Raw genomic sequence first — 17,228 nt, forward strand, 5'->3', positions numbered from 1 at the left:
GCTACTTGAGGGTTTGTGCTACTTTCACCCTTCCTCTATCCTCTGGGTGTTCTTCTAAAGTGTTTTATTGTTTGTTGGCTAATTATAAATTCTTTTAGTCTCAGCTTTGTTTTTGTGGAAGATTTGACTTGGGTGACTTCTAGCTCGTCACACTTGGACATTTTTATGTGTTCATCTTGTAGCCACACTCTAAGCATCCTTCGTGCATTGGTTAGGCGACATTCAAATCATAACAGATGATCATTTAAATCGTTTTTAGTATCACATTGAATCTCAAAGTTATATTTTGAAGGTATTATCATACAAATAACCTAATAGCTACAATAATGATTTGGTGACTCTTTAATTCTAAATCTCACAAACGATCATAAACAAACTCACAAAAAAATATAAACAAAAATAAAAAAAAAACATACAAAACACAATAATTGTAACTATTCTTCCCGTACCCACATTTCCTCCTATTTAAGAATTCAAAATGTTCGAACTTGAACCATTTCAAGACTTTTCTTTAGTACTATTGTATAATTTATGTGGAAACACCCTTAAAAAAATAAAAATTACATGAAAAAAAAAAAGATAAAACCGCGCGTAGAAGAAGGTTTTATGGTGCCTCGGAGAAACAGACTTTCTAGAGGAATATTCCAATAATTTACCGGAGGATGACTTGGGGGAGGGTTCGGGGTATTTTCGAAAATAATGGCTGAAGTCGACAACATTTATGTAATTTCCCAAATTTGATCGTTGGACGTCCACTTGTTACAGTTGTGCCGATGCATGTGACCTGTGTAGTGCTGCCGTTCGTTCCAACTGAAATTAATTAATTAATTCATTCATTCAACGACAGCTGTAGTCCCTCTCCGCTCGCCGGCGAACCAAGAACCAAGTCTCACCGTTCGATGTGTCAGAACAGTCAATCATTCTGATTGAATGCGGTCTAACCGTTGGATTGACAGACTTTTTGTCAAGTCATTAGTTAAACGGTTGAAGCGGAAAGGGGTGATGCCGCTGTAGCACATTCACCCGAGGGAAGGCCGGGGAGACGGAATGACTTAAATACCCCCGTCCTATGTGGCACGATAGAAACAACATGCGTTCTGGGAGGGTATTGTTGTAATTTGAGATACTGTTAAATCGTTTTGAGATTCGCTTGACGGTCTGCCTAGCTCGCAAGAAGCATGTTCCCGCCCTCCCTCTCCACGCCCCCTCTATAAAATCCTCCCTACTCCTCCATTTCGCAAATCTGTTTCTCTCTCTCTCTCTCTCTCTCTCTCTCTCTCTCTCTCTCTCTAGTTCTTCTGTTCTTTGCTGCTACGCGTTCAGGTGAGCGTACATTCAATCTTTCAATCTCAATCGCATATGATTTGTTTCAGTTCCTTGAGAATTCATTACAATTAATGATGTGAATTTTCTAGTTTTGATTACTCTGTTTGTTTATCTTGCAAGGTAGCTTCGTTTTTTTTTTTTTTTTGGCTAAATTTTTGAATTGGAAGATTAGAAGTAGTGGTTTTACTTTTTGCTCTTTTGTTTCGGATTGGACTGATATCGCGTTGGCGCTTGCGATTATATGCCATGATTCAAATGTTTGTGTTCTTGATAGATTGAAACAGTCGATCGATTACGATATATATATATATATATATATATTTTTTTTTTTTCTTCTAGTTTTTATTTTTTCTTGATTAATCGGTTTGATACTATGTCATTTCTTGAACTTTATATATTCTCAATCCGCGAATTAGATCTAGCAGAACAAGTGAAAAACTATACTCGAGCATTTCTTGAATGTCAAGGGACCTTGAAATATGTCTGCAAGATCCTGGAAAACAAGAATGAAAATGCGCGCAAGAGAAACGAGAACGTTTAGGACAGTAACTATTTAATTACGTTCATTTAGTTTTTTTTTTTTTTTACAGCTCTACGTTATTTATTTAGTTATTTTTCTAATATGAGTTTCCTTTAATTCATTTCGCTGTCAGAAGGTCGACAACTGAAATATATATATGATTGTTCTGTTTGTGATTCTTACGCAGCAAGAATAGGATAGAAAATGCAGCAAGACAGCTTGCCAGGCCATGGCAGCATCAACTCCATCTCATCAGCGACTTTCAGTCAATCGGACGGCACACAATTCACTTCGCTCTACTCCTCCATTTTTCCTCCGAAACCATCTCTGTCAACTTCTGTCTCGATCACACCCTCCGACTGCTCCACCGACGGTGACACAACTATCAATAGCCCCCTCACCATCGACCACATCCAAATGCATGCCCTGGAGCTTCAGTACTCGCCTCACTCTCGCCTCATTCTGGAGCATCAGGACCTCGTCGACCGCCACAACCTCTGCCTCGCGCACCTTCACGAAACAGCGAAAGAGGCTGAAGCACTTCGCCGCGAGAACACCAATCTCCGGCTTGCCAACAGAGATCTTAACAAGCGTCTAAGCCTCTTGATCCAAACATCTCTTCAGAAACGTTTTGTTCCTTCGGATTACTCGTCTATGTCGGTGGTGAACGGGTTTCGGAGGCTGTGTATTGGTGATAGCCCGAGTAGCAGCAGTCGCGCGTGGGAAGAGGCGAATGATGAGAGCCCAACGAGCGTGATTGAGAGTGATCGCATTGAGAGGATGGACGTGGAGAGGGTTGCGCTGCCGAAGAGTATCTCTGTGAGGTCGAGTGGGTACTTGAAGGCGGCTCAAGCTGGAGGGAGCAATGTTGGTGCCAATCGGAGCCCTACTCCAGCGCGAAGCGGAAGTCCTGCGGCCGAAACGGTATCGAGCAATCTGTTATTTAATTAATTATCAACTGTTTTTTAATTTAAAGAAAAATATTACGCTTGCTTTTGAAGCCTTGATTTTGTCTTCGCACTCATTCTGCAATCTTGAAATGCTTTTTTTTTTTTTTTAGGTAATTGTGTTTGTAAAAATTATTAGAATGGAATAGGCTAATACGTACTACAATGCCATATTTTGGACAATAAAATTAAATGATGAATTATGGATGACGAAATAAATTGATTAAAACTAATCATTAATTAATAATTAACTGTCGCTAGAAAATTATTTTTATAATGCAAGGGTGTGCCATGCATGTGTTTAGCTACAATAGTACAGTTTTTAATAAGATAATAAGTTTATTCAATATACGACGATAATTGCCTTATTTATTTATTTATTTTGAATCGTAAGTGAAATTTCACTAAAAGGGAAAAGCATATTTAAGAAAGCTGGAATGAGCGTATGGTGCTCGGCTTGGCCCCAAAAAATAATCTATAATTAAGAGGAGTGCATATTAAGTTAGGCAGCTTAACCTAATTATTGTTTCACATTTTGTATAAGATAGAAGGGTTCAAATGATGCGTTTAAATTTTCCAAATCTGATAATATCTCATTGTACTACTATTGATGGTAGTACACTCGTTTGCAGCAAAAAAACTGCTCTGTATCAGGAAATAATGACCGTAGGATTAGCATTTTCCATTTCATGAATATCAGAAATCGCTGAGGTATTTTTCCCAGAGTCCATGCCAGACGCATGTGTTCTGGTCTAGCACGGACTGAGGAGTACAGATTTTATACCAAAAAGGGTAGGAAATCATTGTTAATAGTCAGGACGCGAGTGCATAACTGATCAGATGCTCTCTATTAAAAATTAAACATGATTCGACTGCTTTACTAATCATTCGTCTGTGTGATATCATGGCACGTGCAGCAAAAGGTGTACGTCAGGGGAGGGACGAGGGAGGAGGAAGCACTGGAGCTGGAAGTGTATAGCCAAGGCATGTTCAAGACGGAGCTGTGCAACAAATGGCAGGAGACCGGCGCGTGCCCCTACGGTGACCACTGCCAGTTTGCCCACGGAATCAAGGAGCTGCGCCCCGTGATCCGTCACCCGCGCTACAAGACGGAGGTATGCCGCATGGTCCTCGCCGGCGACGCCTGTCCCTACGGTCATCGCTGCCACTTTCGCCACGCCCTCACTGAGCAGGAGAAGTTCATGGCTGCCCCGCTTAAACATCGAGCATCCAATTAAGCTTGTGGTAGCTGGAGGTGCGGCGGCTGAAGCAAACACACGAGCAGATCATGATCGATATATTGGGAAGGTGGTCTGGAGTGATAGGTTACGTTGTGATTGTTGGTAGGTACAGATGGATGTTTATAATACTTATATAAGTATGGTAATAATACTCTTTTAAGCAAGGTAGTCATAAGTATAGCTCATGAGGATTTTTACGTCCAAGTACGGGGATGAGAACGAATAAAAATTTTACGCCATCGGTCAATCATCATCACTCACAAAGCATAACAGTAGCTAGCCTAGCCTAGCTAGGGGGGTTTGGATAACTTTTGTGGTTGTCTGTGGCGCCTCGGCTGGTGGGGCCGGTATTTCACAGTTTCACAGGGAGACGCGGGTGTACAACTGATTTTGCTCGTTATTTTGTTTGCTTTGTTAATGGTCTATTTTTTTGGGGAAGGGGTTGGTGATTGATGTGAACCCAAGCAATCTGATGAGCCCCGCCAACTGTAATCATGCTACCTGAGTCCGGCAAATTAAGCAATCCATTTCTGATTGGAGTACTTATTGCCCTTTCCTTTTTAAAAAAAATAAATTTTGGTTGACATGCATATTGATTCTTTTTTGACCAATACTTCATATGTCTGCATATATTATCATTTATTTATTGTTTGGTGCTGTTTTATTTGTTTTTAAACTATAGCTAGTAAACCTACTTAATTTATATTATGTGCATATTAGTTATAACCATATCTCTTTCATTAAAATCATATCACTTAAGTCCGTTCAAACTATTTCTGTGACAAAATTTATGCAACAAAATTTAGTAGAGGAAGAATGATATCGAGTGACATGTAAGTCTTTTTTATTAAGTTCTAATTTATATTTTAAAAAATTAAAAAATATTACAACATGCATGACATTTTGAAACAAGTCTATGAGTCTGTCAAAAAAGAGAAAGACTTGTATTTATTTTTCTATTAATATTATCATGGTAAAGAGACAAACTATATTTAATTTAGTCACAATGTAATCAAAATGTAATAAATAATCCTTATGATATATATCTATTGATATTAATTACATAATACAACATGTGTGTCAAGATAGTTGTGCACTAGACACATACTCATATGCACTAGTAAATAGGTCACATATTTTGCACACCATTACATGTAAATAAGTTTGTGTAAAATATTTTTATTATTTTCTAAATTTTTTTAAATATTTTATTACAAACAAATTTATAATATATTTTTGTAAATGCGTTAACAAAAAATCTTAAAATAACTACAAATATTCAATGTTATTTAATTATAAAAATTTTTACTTTTTTAAAAATAAAATAAAATATAAATATAGACATGAAATACTACTATAACAAGCACATAAAGGGATCGGCATGATAAATTGAAATATCTATTACATTAAAGCTTTATGTTTATTTGTAAAATATCTTAATATATGACTTGTTTTTAAAAAAATCTCAATAATTTTGTTGTAGTCTGTAAATTTTTATTTGTTACTAAAATCTTTATTATTTTTATATTTCGTTTACCTAATGATCAATGAATGAGATTTTTAAATTTTTGACATCTTTAAATTTTATCATTTGAAGGGTACTGCAACTCTAAATTTGTCTGTCGAGCCAGGTGTGCATCTAGAGGGGGGGTGAACAGACGTCTTTCACGGATATATAACTTTTTCTATAAAATAACTTTGGGCTAGAAACAAGTGAAATATATCACAATAAATAACAAATAAAAAGATTCAAAACAAATAAATAGTGAAGGGAGAGAAGAGCTCAACACAACGATGTTAACGTGGTTCGGTACCAAGCCTTCGTCCATGCCTTGAGACCAACTCAAGGATTCCCAAAATCCACTAAACAATCCTCTTTTAAGACGGAGAAGCCACTAAGCAATCCTCTTTTAAGACGGAGAAGCCTTTACAATCACGGGTACACACCCCAGCTGCTTACCAAGAGCTACAACAAGATGCTCACCAAGAGTCACCTTACAAAGGCTCTCAACGAACCCCCTCAATACAATGAATCAAATCAAATAGATGTAACTTCAAAGTGCTCCTTCTTGAGCTGATAATATAAATCAAAACCTCAAACTACTCTCTTTGTAAATGATGTGTAAGACAATAGTAAAAAGCAAGAGAGTTTGAGAGCAAAGATGAATCCCTTGAATGAATGCTCAATGAATGTCTCAACAAACAAGTGCTTAACTAATGTAAAATGAATGCACAAGACTCATATTAAAGAGCAAAGGGTTGTTGGAGAGCTATTGGGCATTAATGGAGAAAAAACAATTTGAAAACTAGCTATTATTGCGCATTAAATGCGTTTTGCAGATTGACACTCATCGAAAATTACATGACCTCATTGACGAGTCATACACATGAATTCTTCGATGACTCTCCTATGTTCGTCGATGAGTCTTCCTTGCTGAATTCAGATAGGTCTCGATTTTGCTTCGTCGAGGATTCCCCTGTATACGTCGACGAGCCAATCATATACATTCATCGACGAATCCCTTCATTCATCGACGAGTCACCTCTGAGATTTTAGGTGGCCTCAAGATCTCTTCGTTGATGAGTACAATACACTCGTCGATGAGTCACTCTATTTTTGCTTTAATAAAAGCCTAAATGAAAATGGACAAGTTCCAAAAAATAATATTTTATTCAGGTTAAAAACCAATCTTGTCCAAAATTATTTTTACCAGTTATAAGATGTCTTGATTTGATAAAATACATTTGAAAGTCATTTGACATCTTATCCAGTTAAGTGACTCGATATGCATGTGTGATCTCGGTTTTCATGTGTTAACCTTTTGTGAACTATATGCATATGCAATATGCTTGTCTCTTGCAGGATACTCTTGACCGCACCATATTCACAAGAGTTGTAACATACATCCTATCTCTCACACACACAACCCAACAAAAATACAATTAATGTGGAGTTTTATATATGGTTTGTTTGGATGGTTGAGCTCCGGATGTGCCATGTGTGGAATTTTTTTGATGGTCATTTGCTCTTTTCTTGTTCGATATATGTCTGACCCTTATGCTTGCCTTGGAACTGTCTTGTGTATCTAAACTGAACTTGAGAAAAAATGTTAGCATACTTAAGAACCACTAATAGGTTGTTGTCATCAAAACAAGCTGGAATGAGAACCCTTAGCCACTAGGGCTAACATTCTCCCCCTTTTTTATGATGGCAAACCATTTGTGTTCTTTTGAAAAAATAATTTCTTAAAAATGCTCCCCCTTAAGATATATATACATGTTTAAAAGATTTTAACAGTTCCTCCCCCTTAATATGTGTACTTTATGACCCTTTTGTCATATTTTATTTTTGGAAAAATCAATAGAAATTTCGGCAGCATGCCATCTGTAAATAGAGTATTTTTCCATATATTCAAACCTGAAACGATTCAGTATTTCAACAATATTTCATTCAATGCAAGCAGTTCAGTATGATCAGTCCAAGCAGTTCAGTATGATCAGTATTTCACAACATTTCATACACGAAATTAGGTTAAGTATTTCCTTACAAGCATCAATGAAGCATGATTGTTCTTTATTACATGGTTAAAATAAATAAAAAGTACAAGATGTCAGTGATATCCTCAAAAAAAAAAAAAGAACTTTCTTTTTTCTTCCAAGAGCATCATCAATCCATCTTTCAAGCCATGGTTCAAAAAGATGCAAAAAGAAACAAACACCATCCTCTGCCACCATTTCTCCCCCTTTGCCATTATCAAAAAATAGGGTGGTTCCTACCTAAAAGCTCCTACTGTTGGTGATCTAATTTGGCTAAGATGGCGGCGAGAGTAGCATCTAGGGGATCAAAACAAGCATCAAAGGAATCAAAGCGGGCATGATTTTGATGATCCAGTTATTCCATGACTACACTAAGGGAGTCGAAGCGAGCACAATTGTGTTGATCCATTTGTGCTATGGCCAACTAAATCCCAGCCAAGCATTCAATGACAGGATCATCTGGAGGTTCCTTAGCTGCCTTATCCTCTTCCATGGCGAATTGCACTTCATCTACTGGTGTCCTGCCCAACTCATTAGCTTTCACCCCAAGTGTTGGTGTCCTCATCCTTCTCAAAATGCATATGATGAAGAGTGGCTTTTGTGTAAAAATTGTCCTCAATGGGGACCACACTAGGTGTGCCAGCGCCAACAAGAGCAAAGTGATTGAAGAGTTTGGTGAGCAGTCGACTATACGGCAGACAACCTCGTTGCCATTTCAAGTTTTCTTCCATATGTTGAATAATGATTGATGGCAAATATATCCCTTTTCCATTCCACAAGCAAAACATGGAAAATATGTCTCCCAAGGTTACCCAATCATGCTCACCCTTTCGCACCCAGAGGTTATAAGTGATCATATGGTGTAAGACCCTAAACTCAACCATTAGGTCTTTGGATTTGGATCTTGCCACTTTGGGAATCTCAGGGTTTCTAGTTATCAATTTCAAAGCCTCATGAGGATCAAACCAATCATAGCTTGTAGGCCACATTACCTTAGGAAGGCTTTGGTTAGGGTAAAAATTACATGACAAGACATCTGGAAAAAGTTGATCAGTTAAGCAGATGGTTTTTCCTCTCACAATAGAGTATGTTGCGCAACCACGAGCAGAGGGAACAAAATTGGCATAAAACTCTTGAACTAAATCAATTTAGACATGTTTTTTCAGCGAGAACAAAGTGTCCCACCCAACAGCTTGGAATTTTGCTAACAAAGTGGGAAATTTTTCTTTAAGAAACTTGGATGGGACAATCTTACCATGAAAAATATTTCGCTTGGAGATATCGTTGTGGTAGCAATAAGTAGCTTTTGAAGACACAATACGCCAATCAGTTTCTGCGATGGCCTTGCAGGATTACTCAGTGGGAGGGTTTCGAGAGGACCCTTCGTCAACTTCAGGTTGTCGGGGAGAGTCAACAGCCCTTCCGTTAGAGCGAGTTGCCATGGAGTGTGAGAGGAAGAGAGGATTTGAGGATGAGAGGAGTTCGTGTGTGTGTGTGTGTGTGTGTGTGTGCGTGTGTGTGTGTGAGAGAGAGAGAGAGAGAGAGAGAGAGAGAGAGAGAGAGGGAGAGAGAGAGAGAGAGATCAGGGCTGAGAGAGAGATTAGGGCTCAGATGGTTGGGAGGGGACAAGGCTAGAGGAATTTGGGGTTTTAGGGCTCGAATGACAGATCTTTGTGCTCCGGAACTTAAGTTGCCCTGCCGAAACTCGTCTTCAAGTGTGATCTGGTATTGACTCCTTGGGATGGATTCCCTATGATTTAATCAGTTCGATGATTTCTAATGAATTTCCATGCTCTAGGGAGTTCTTGATTTTCTTCTTCAGGTCTTGCAGAACCTTCCTTAGGCGATGACTCTTGATGAGCATTTTTTATTTCTTGGGAATTTTTATTTTGTTCATCATTAATCTTAAGTTGCTCAAGTTCCCTTTCTATTCTCATAGTAGTCACTCGATCATCTTATTCTAAGTCAACTGTTGCTTTGGGTGCATATGGGTTAGTTTCATAAAAAAACAACATGTGTTGATTCTTGAACAATTTGGGTCCTTTTATTAAATACTCTATAAGCTTTACTATTCATTACATACCCTAGGAATATCCCTTCATCGGATTTTGAGTCAAATTTTGGTAAGTAATCTCTTTCATTTAAAATAAAGCATTTGTATCCATAGACCTTGAAGTGTGAGATGTTTGGTTTTCTACCCTTCCATATCTCTTATGGGATTGTGCCTATTTTGGATCTAATTATGACACGGTTACTAATGTAGCAAGTTGTACTAACGACGTTAGCCCACAAATATGTTGGAAGTTTATGTTCATTAAGCATTGTTCTAGCCATTTCTTAGAGCGTTCGGTTCTTTCTTTCAACTACTCTGTTTTGTTATGGAGTTTTAGGTGTGGAGAAATTGTATGAATAACCATTTGCATTACAAAATTCTTCTAACTCTTGGTTTCTAAATTCTCTCCCCCTATCACTCCTAATGGAGACAATGGGCACACCTTTTTCATTTTGAACTTTTCCACAAAGCTGAATAAAAGCACTGCATGTGTCACTTTTGTTTGCTAGAAAAATAACCCATGAAAATCTTGAGAAATCATCAACGATGACAAATGCATACAATTTTCCAATTTGGCTTGCAACATCATTTGACCTAAATAGATCAAGGTGTATTAACTCTAAAGGTCTTTATGTGGAAATCATTTTATTAGTTTTGAAAGATGATTTACTTTATTTTCCATATTGGCAAGCATCACGCACCTTGTCTTTAGTGTAGTTATCTTTAGGGAAGTTATTTACTAGTTCTTTAGAAGATAGTCTATGCAAAAGATCCATGCTAGCATGACCTAACCTCCTATGCCATAGCCAACTAGATTCACTTGTTATAGTCAAACATCTAACATCACAAGAATTAATATCATTAAATTCAATGGTGTATACATTTGATTCACATTTGCCCACCAGTATAGTATTTCCATGTAAGTCGGTTATTGAGCATTGTGTGGATTGTAAAAATTTAGTCCTTTATCACAAAGCTGACTAATACTCAACAAGTTGTGCTTAAGTGTATCTACAGGAGCAACATTATTAATAGAGAGAATTGAATTACCTATTTTACCTTCGCCTATGATTCTTCCCTTGGCGTTGTCTCTGAATTTCACGGGCCCTTCTTTCTTGTAGAAAAGTGAGAAGAATTTGTTAGCATCTCTCATCATGTGCCTTGAACACCTGCTATCAAGGATCCACTTGTTTTTTGTCGAAGAGGTCTTCCAGAAAACCTGCATTTAGAATTAGGTGATTTGTTTTGGTACCCAATTTTCCCTGGGTCCTATAGGATTAGTGTTTTTGATCATCTATTCTGTACTTCTTTTCTTTCCCTCTGTTTCCATCAAAAGGACAAATGAAGCATACATAACCCTTTCTTTCACAGTATAGGCAAGTTTTATTAGCATGCAAAGGGTTTGGTTTGAGTGCTAGATTTTCGTTTAGAAGTGAATTCCTTTTGACACATCACCAATCGATTTGGATGATGAAAAACTATAACCTAAACCTTCTTTGAAAATCCCAAATCTTTGAGTCCCAAGTAATTTGTATAGATTCTCCTTTCCATCCGTAAATTTGTAAATAGTCATGCTTTGGTCCTCAATTTTCGTTTTCAAAGACAAGTTTTCCTCAATACTTTCATTAATTTGATTTTTCAAGTTGCAATTTTCTTTTGGAAAAACTCGTGATCTAATTGAGAACTTTCATTAAGCTTTTCAACTTTTGTATTCAAAGATGCATTTTCTTCCTTTAAAGTATAACAAAGACATACCTATTTTCTTTTGCATTTTGAATGAGTTTTTTCAATATGTTTATTTCTCATTTTGGTTGCAATTAATTCATTATAGAGTTTTCTACAAGTATCTTCTAACTCGTCATATGAAGGAGTGTATTTGTCATCGGAATTTACCTCATCTTGCTCATCCGCCATGAAGCAGAAGTTTGCGACTTCTTCCTCATTTTCTCCGTCAGTAGAAAGTCCATCGAGCTTGCCTCATTCGGTTGCATTCATGGCTTTGTATTTCTTCTTATCCCCTAGCTGATTATTGCCTTTGTTTTTTAATAGAGGACATTCAACCATCCAGTGACCGAGTTTCTTACAATTGTAGCACTTCATGCTTGATTCTCCCTTTTTCTTTTGCTTACCTTTCTTGTTTAGCAAGAAGTTTTTGATTCTCCTAGTGATAAGAGCAATTTCTTCCTCATTGTCACATTCTTCTTCTTCTTCTTCCATAATTTCCTTCTTGCTTGTTGTATTTAGAGCCATGTCCATTGTCTTTTTCATCTTATCTATTTCAGCTAAAGCGTTCTTCTTCTTGATCTCATAAGTCATAAGAGACCCAACGAGCTCATCAAGAGTGACATTGGATAGGTCCTTTGCTTCATCAATCGTCGTAGACTTTGCATGCCACGATTACGGTAATGAGCAAAGCACCTTCTGCACATTATCTTCCATGGAGTATTCCCTACCAAGTGCTTTCAAGCCATTTGTTATATGTGTAAAATGTGTAAACATAGAAGTAATCAACTCACCTTCTTCCATTTTAAACATTTCATATTCTTTAACCAACATATAGATTTTTTATTTTTTTACTTGAGACGTACCTTCATACATCACCTGGAGCTTTTCCCACATCTCCTTTGCGGATGTTGTTGCATCCACAAATGCGGTTGTACTCTTCACTCACAGCACAATAGAGAAAGTTTTTTGTTTTGAAATTTAGTTAAACTAACCTTGAGTCAGCGTCAGACAGCTTCTTGTTTGTTATGATCTCACCTTCTTTATCCTTGAATACGTAATCTCCATCAGTGATTACATTCTACATTTTCAAATCGTATGACTGGATGAAGATTGTCATTCAGTCTTTCCACGTAGGGTAGTTGCTTCTGTTGAACTTTGGTGGATTGTCCTTGGGAAAACATATCTGCCATTTGATCTTTGCACTCTTAATGTTACTCCAAAGGTCTAGCGACTCTCTCTGAAACCACTTGTCGGGCCAGGTGTGCGTCTAAAGGGGGGGTGAACAGACATCTTTTGCGGATATATAACTTTTTCTATAAAATAACTTTGGGCTAGAAACAAGTGAAATATATCACAATAAATAACAAATAAAAAGATTCCAAACAAATAAATAGTGAAGGGAGAGAAGAGCTCAACACAACGATGTTAACGTGGTTCGACACCAAGCCTTCGTCCACGCCATGAGACCAACTCAAGGATTCCCAAAATCCACTTAGAAATCCTCTTTTAAGATGGAGAAGCCTTTACAATCACGGGTACACACCCTAGCTGCTCACCAAGAGCTACAACAAAATGCTCACCAAGAGTCACCTTACAAAGGCTCTCAAAGAACCCCCTCAATACAATGAATCAAATCAAATAGATGTAACTTCAAAGTACTCCTTCTTGAGCTAATAATACAAATCCAAACCTCACACTACTCTCTTTGTAAATGATGTGTAAGACAAGAGTAAAGAGCAAGAGAGTTTGAGAGCAAAGATGAATCTCTTGAATGAATGCTCAATGAATGTCTCAACAACCAATGCTTAACTAATGTAAAATGAATGCATAAGACTAATATTAAAGGGCAAAGGCATGAGCAACTCGCTGAAGATTCGTTGGTTATTAATGGAGAAAAGACAATTTGAAAACTAGCTGTTACTGCGCATTAAATGTGTTATGCTACCTGACACTCGTCGACGATTCCATTACCTTGTCGACGAGTCTTACACATGCATTCGTCGACGAATCCCCTGTGTTCGTCAACGAGTCTTCTCTACTGAATTTAGATAGGTCTCAGTTTCTCTTCGTCGAGGATTCCCCTGTATATGTCGACGAGCCACTCATATACATTCGTCGACAAATCCCTAGATTCGTCAACGAGTCACCTCTGAGATTTTAGGTGGCCTCGAGATATCTTCGTTGACAAGTCCAATACACTCGTCGACGATTCACTCTGTTTTTGCTTTAATAAAAACCTAAATGAAAATGGAAAAGTTCCAAAAAATAATCTTTTGTTCAAGTTAAAAACCAATCTTGTCCAAAATTATTTTTACCATTTATAAGATGTCTTGATTTGATAAAATACATTTGAAAGCCATTTGACATCTTATACAGTTAAGTGACTCGATATGCATGTGTGAACTCAATTTTCATGTCTTAGCCTTTTGTGAACTATATGCATATGCAATTTGATCGTCTCTTGCAAACTTTTGACCACACCATATTCAGAAGAGTTGTAACATACATCCTATCTCTCACACACAAACAACCCAACAAAAATACAATTAATGTAGAGTTTTATATATGCTTTGTTTGGGTGGTTGAGCTCCGGATGTGCCATGTGTGGAACTTTGTTGATGGTCATTTGCTTTTTGCTTGTTCGATATATGTTTGATCCTTATGCTTGCCTTGGAACTATCGTGTGTATCTTAACTGAACTTGAGGAAAAATGTTAGCATACTTAAGAACCATTAAACGGTTGTTGTCATCAAAACAAGTTAGAATGAGAACCCTTAGCCACTATGGCTAACATTGTCAAAAGAAATGATTCATGATTACATAAATTGGCGAAAAATGATTCATATAACTGATCACACCTAGTGGGACTTAAGTTTTGATTTTGTTGATGTTGTTGTTAAAGGGTACTTTAAGGTCTAAAATTTTTCTTTTAAAACTTAGCAGCCTAAGTTGTAGAGAAAATAATTTTCACTTTCCAATTTAACTTTGTAAAGAATCACAAAAAAGTTAACTAAAATTTTTATTTTACAATATTTTATAAAAAATGAACAATTTAAGGTTTTGAAACTATTTTCTTGTGGAAATATATTTTTAATTTTTAAGTAAATACAAAAATTCTATCTTGTTTTCAATTTTTAAAATTTAAATATAAGTTTTGATATTATTTTTTCTATTTTTTTGTGCAATTTGTGAATATAGAGTTCAGATCATGGGATTAATTTGTGAGAATTATGACAAGTACAGTGTAAAATTGTATTGAATTTCTTCTATATCTACACAAATCCAAATTCATGTCCTAAAATTCATAGTTCAAGATACAACATTATATAATTTTTGTAAAATTTAAAAATAATTTTATTTTTTAATTATTTTTAAATTTAGAAATAAAGAATAAAAAATTATTTTACGCAGCCATACTGTTCAGTATTTTCTACCTTTTTAATATGAATCTTGGAAAACTAAAGAATAAGCTGAAATTTTTATAATTATTTGAAAAACTAAGATAAAAAATAGAAAACATTTTAGATAAACAGACCCTAGGTTAATATATACTTTAAATGACATGCATCCCACTATAATTATAAAAAAACAGTGAAGAAATTTGCCTATTTTATTTTTGGGTCTATGGCTATCTACCTGTTATTTAGAATTTACAATATTATAACATTTATTTTTTAATTAATTAATTTTTTTTTAGGTTCAAACCTCAACATATATAATTTAATTTTTGTTTGAATTGCAATTGCAAATATATTATTATTATTATTATTATTATTGCTGTTGTCGTTGTTATATCAAAAATATAGTATTTATAGAGAGAACAACAATAACAATGTACTTAGAGTGCACTCAAAATGAATTGAGCATATCTAACAAAATAAATAAAAAATCGTTATCCGAAAATATGAGTTACCTAAATCCAATTTGTAAATTGACTCACAAGTTCACAACCATTGCACATTAAATAGGTCGGGTATGTTTTAATTTTTTCTATGTGCTACTAAATGGGTTGGTTCGAATTTTTTCCTCAAATATCTGCCAAGCCATTTTAAAAATATGCCCAAATTCATAATCCATTAATCCTTTTTCAGAATCATGCTTGCAGATGATGCCCTTCAACTCTTTAAGCATTAAGCCAAGGTAGGATGGTACCCAGCCAGCTCACTGCCGAGGCCCATTCCCAAAAACCCACTGCAGATCTGTCCAGGGCCCAAGGCTTAGCTTAGAATTCAAACTGAAATTGTTCTCTTTAAAAAAACTCAAAAATCACTCAAATCATATTTGGGGTTCGAGCCACCATTGATGCATTGGTGGCATGAAAGCGTGATTATTCACGGTGGATACTGCCACATGTGTCCCTTGACTAGATTGGCCAAAATGTCCAACCGGGTGATTTGAACCCGTGACTGCATCTGATTAACTTGGCCGGCGAACCAGGGGGGAAGGCCGTTGACCCCTAAGGTTGGTGCCGCATCGGGAGGTCCAAAAAGTGGCTCGTCGATGGCTGGAGTCTTCACGATAATAATAATAATAAAAAAAAACTGTAGATTAGGGGTCTTATCAAATTGAATAATGAGAAAAAGGAAAAAAGAAAAAAAAAAAAGTTGACTGATTTCAATTCGATTTGGTGCGGTTTCCTCCATGAAAATTTTTGTCAATTTTGTTACACCCCTACCCAATACTAGAGAGAGCTTCTGCTTGAGGCTTCAGATTTGTGCACGCCGGCGATGCGGCAATGCCCCAGTATCTCTATAAGTTTAATAGTGTTAATAAAAGTTGCCCGGGTGTAAACCAATTTCACTATTATGTTGCAATATATTATTGCTACTAGCTTGACCCTAAAAAAATTAAAAGACTAATTCCAACCGTGAGTTCCTTAAGGCTTTTCCCATTTAACAGCCACCATAGTAGAGATACAATTTCTAATTCAATGACAAGGGATGTCTATAATATTAATGAAGGTCATTTATATGGTTAAGTGCTTCTAATGAAATAGATCTAGGGACTGGGTCTAGACTATGCAAATCTCTTTACTTTCCATCATCATCAATTTGATAAGCTAAGTGTTCTAATTTTGCTTCATGGGGTCGGAAGGGTATCTATGAGAACATCTAACATATAAAGAGGGGATGTTTTTGATATCGATCGAAAAGGAAATTCAAATATTTGGAAAATGCCTTGGATTCCTAGCATTGATGGTCACTCTTTGTGTCCCGTTGATGTTATCCCAAATAACATCAAGAACTTAATTACGGATCTTTGGAATGAAAATACGAGGGAACAGAAAGTTCCGCTTGAGGTGGAGGTACCGGGTGAGGCCTTCGCCTTTCGAGAATCAGAGTTCAGTGCTTCATAGACTACAAACAGATTTGAGGGCTTCAGTGCTTGACCTTCACACTACAGTGCACCAAACTTTTGTTCGCTGCACCATTTATTCTGAGAAGAGGTTTGTTCGTCGCTCTTTAAAATTTGATCTCAACTCACATATTTTAAATTTGTGAATTCTTTTTAAAATTAATGATAATTTGTATTTGATTTTTAACTATGACTCTTTTCGGTGCTAACAAGTGGTATTAGAGCCAACAGTTCGTAACTCTAGGTAACCGAAATCATAAAAGTCAAGATGTAAAAACTAATTCTCCTAACGTGCTAATAGTTAGAGGATCAAGTGTATGACCAAGCCCAATAAGGATCATCTAGGCTTGGGATCAATCCCAATAGGAACAAGACGTGGGAAGAAAGATTGGTTTGGAGGCATGTGGAATGCAATTTGAGGCACGTAAGGCACCAGTGATAGGGCACACTTGAGCAACTGTTAGGGAATTTGATTTACTACCATAAGGGAGGTGGTTTCCATTCAAGGGAGAATAGTTGTAACT

The 17,228-nt window shown here is 36.5% G+C and overlaps 1 protein-coding gene across 2 annotated transcripts; it reads left to right on the top strand.

Annotated features, from left to right (window-relative positions):
• The first annotated feature begins 1,239 nt into the window (after nt 1-1,239).
• On the top strand, nt 1,240-4,624 carry LOC131153198 (zinc finger CCCH domain-containing protein 15). 2 transcript variants are annotated; one of them, XM_058105344.1, is made up of 3 exons: nt 1,240-1,323; nt 1,743-2,770; nt 3,711-4,624. In XM_058105344.1, the coding sequence occupies exons 2-3, from the start codon at nt 2,051-2,053 to the stop codon at nt 4,029-4,031; spliced, it is 1,041 nt and encodes a 346-aa protein (XP_057961327.1). In that variant the 5' UTR covers nt 1,240-1,323; nt 1,743-2,050; the 3' UTR covers nt 4,032-4,624. The 2 variants fall into 2 exon arrangements, with proteins under 2 accessions (XP_057961327.1, XP_057961325.1); XM_058105342.1 differs by having other exon boundaries at nt 2,034-2,770.
• The last annotated feature ends 12,604 nt before the right edge of the window (nt 4,625-17,228 follow it).

This window comes from Malania oleifera, chromosome 4 (genome assembly GCF_029873635.1).
Source record: "Malania oleifera isolate guangnan ecotype guangnan chromosome 4, ASM2987363v1, whole genome shotgun sequence".
In the NCBI taxonomy this organism is placed as follows: Eukaryota; Viridiplantae; Streptophyta; class Magnoliopsida; order Santalales; family Ximeniaceae; genus Malania; species Malania oleifera.

What these genes read in the sequence shown, in the direction of transcription:
- LOC131153198 (XM_058105344.1), top strand. Translation starts at nt 2,051, where the DNA reads ATGCAGCAAGACAGCTTGCCAGGCCATGGCAGCATCAACTCCATCTCA. An exon ending in GAAGTCCTGCGGCCGAAACG is followed by an intron (nt 2,771 to 3,710) that starts GTATCGAGCAAT and finishes TGGCACGTGCAG; the next exon opens with CAAAAGGTGTACGTCAGGGG.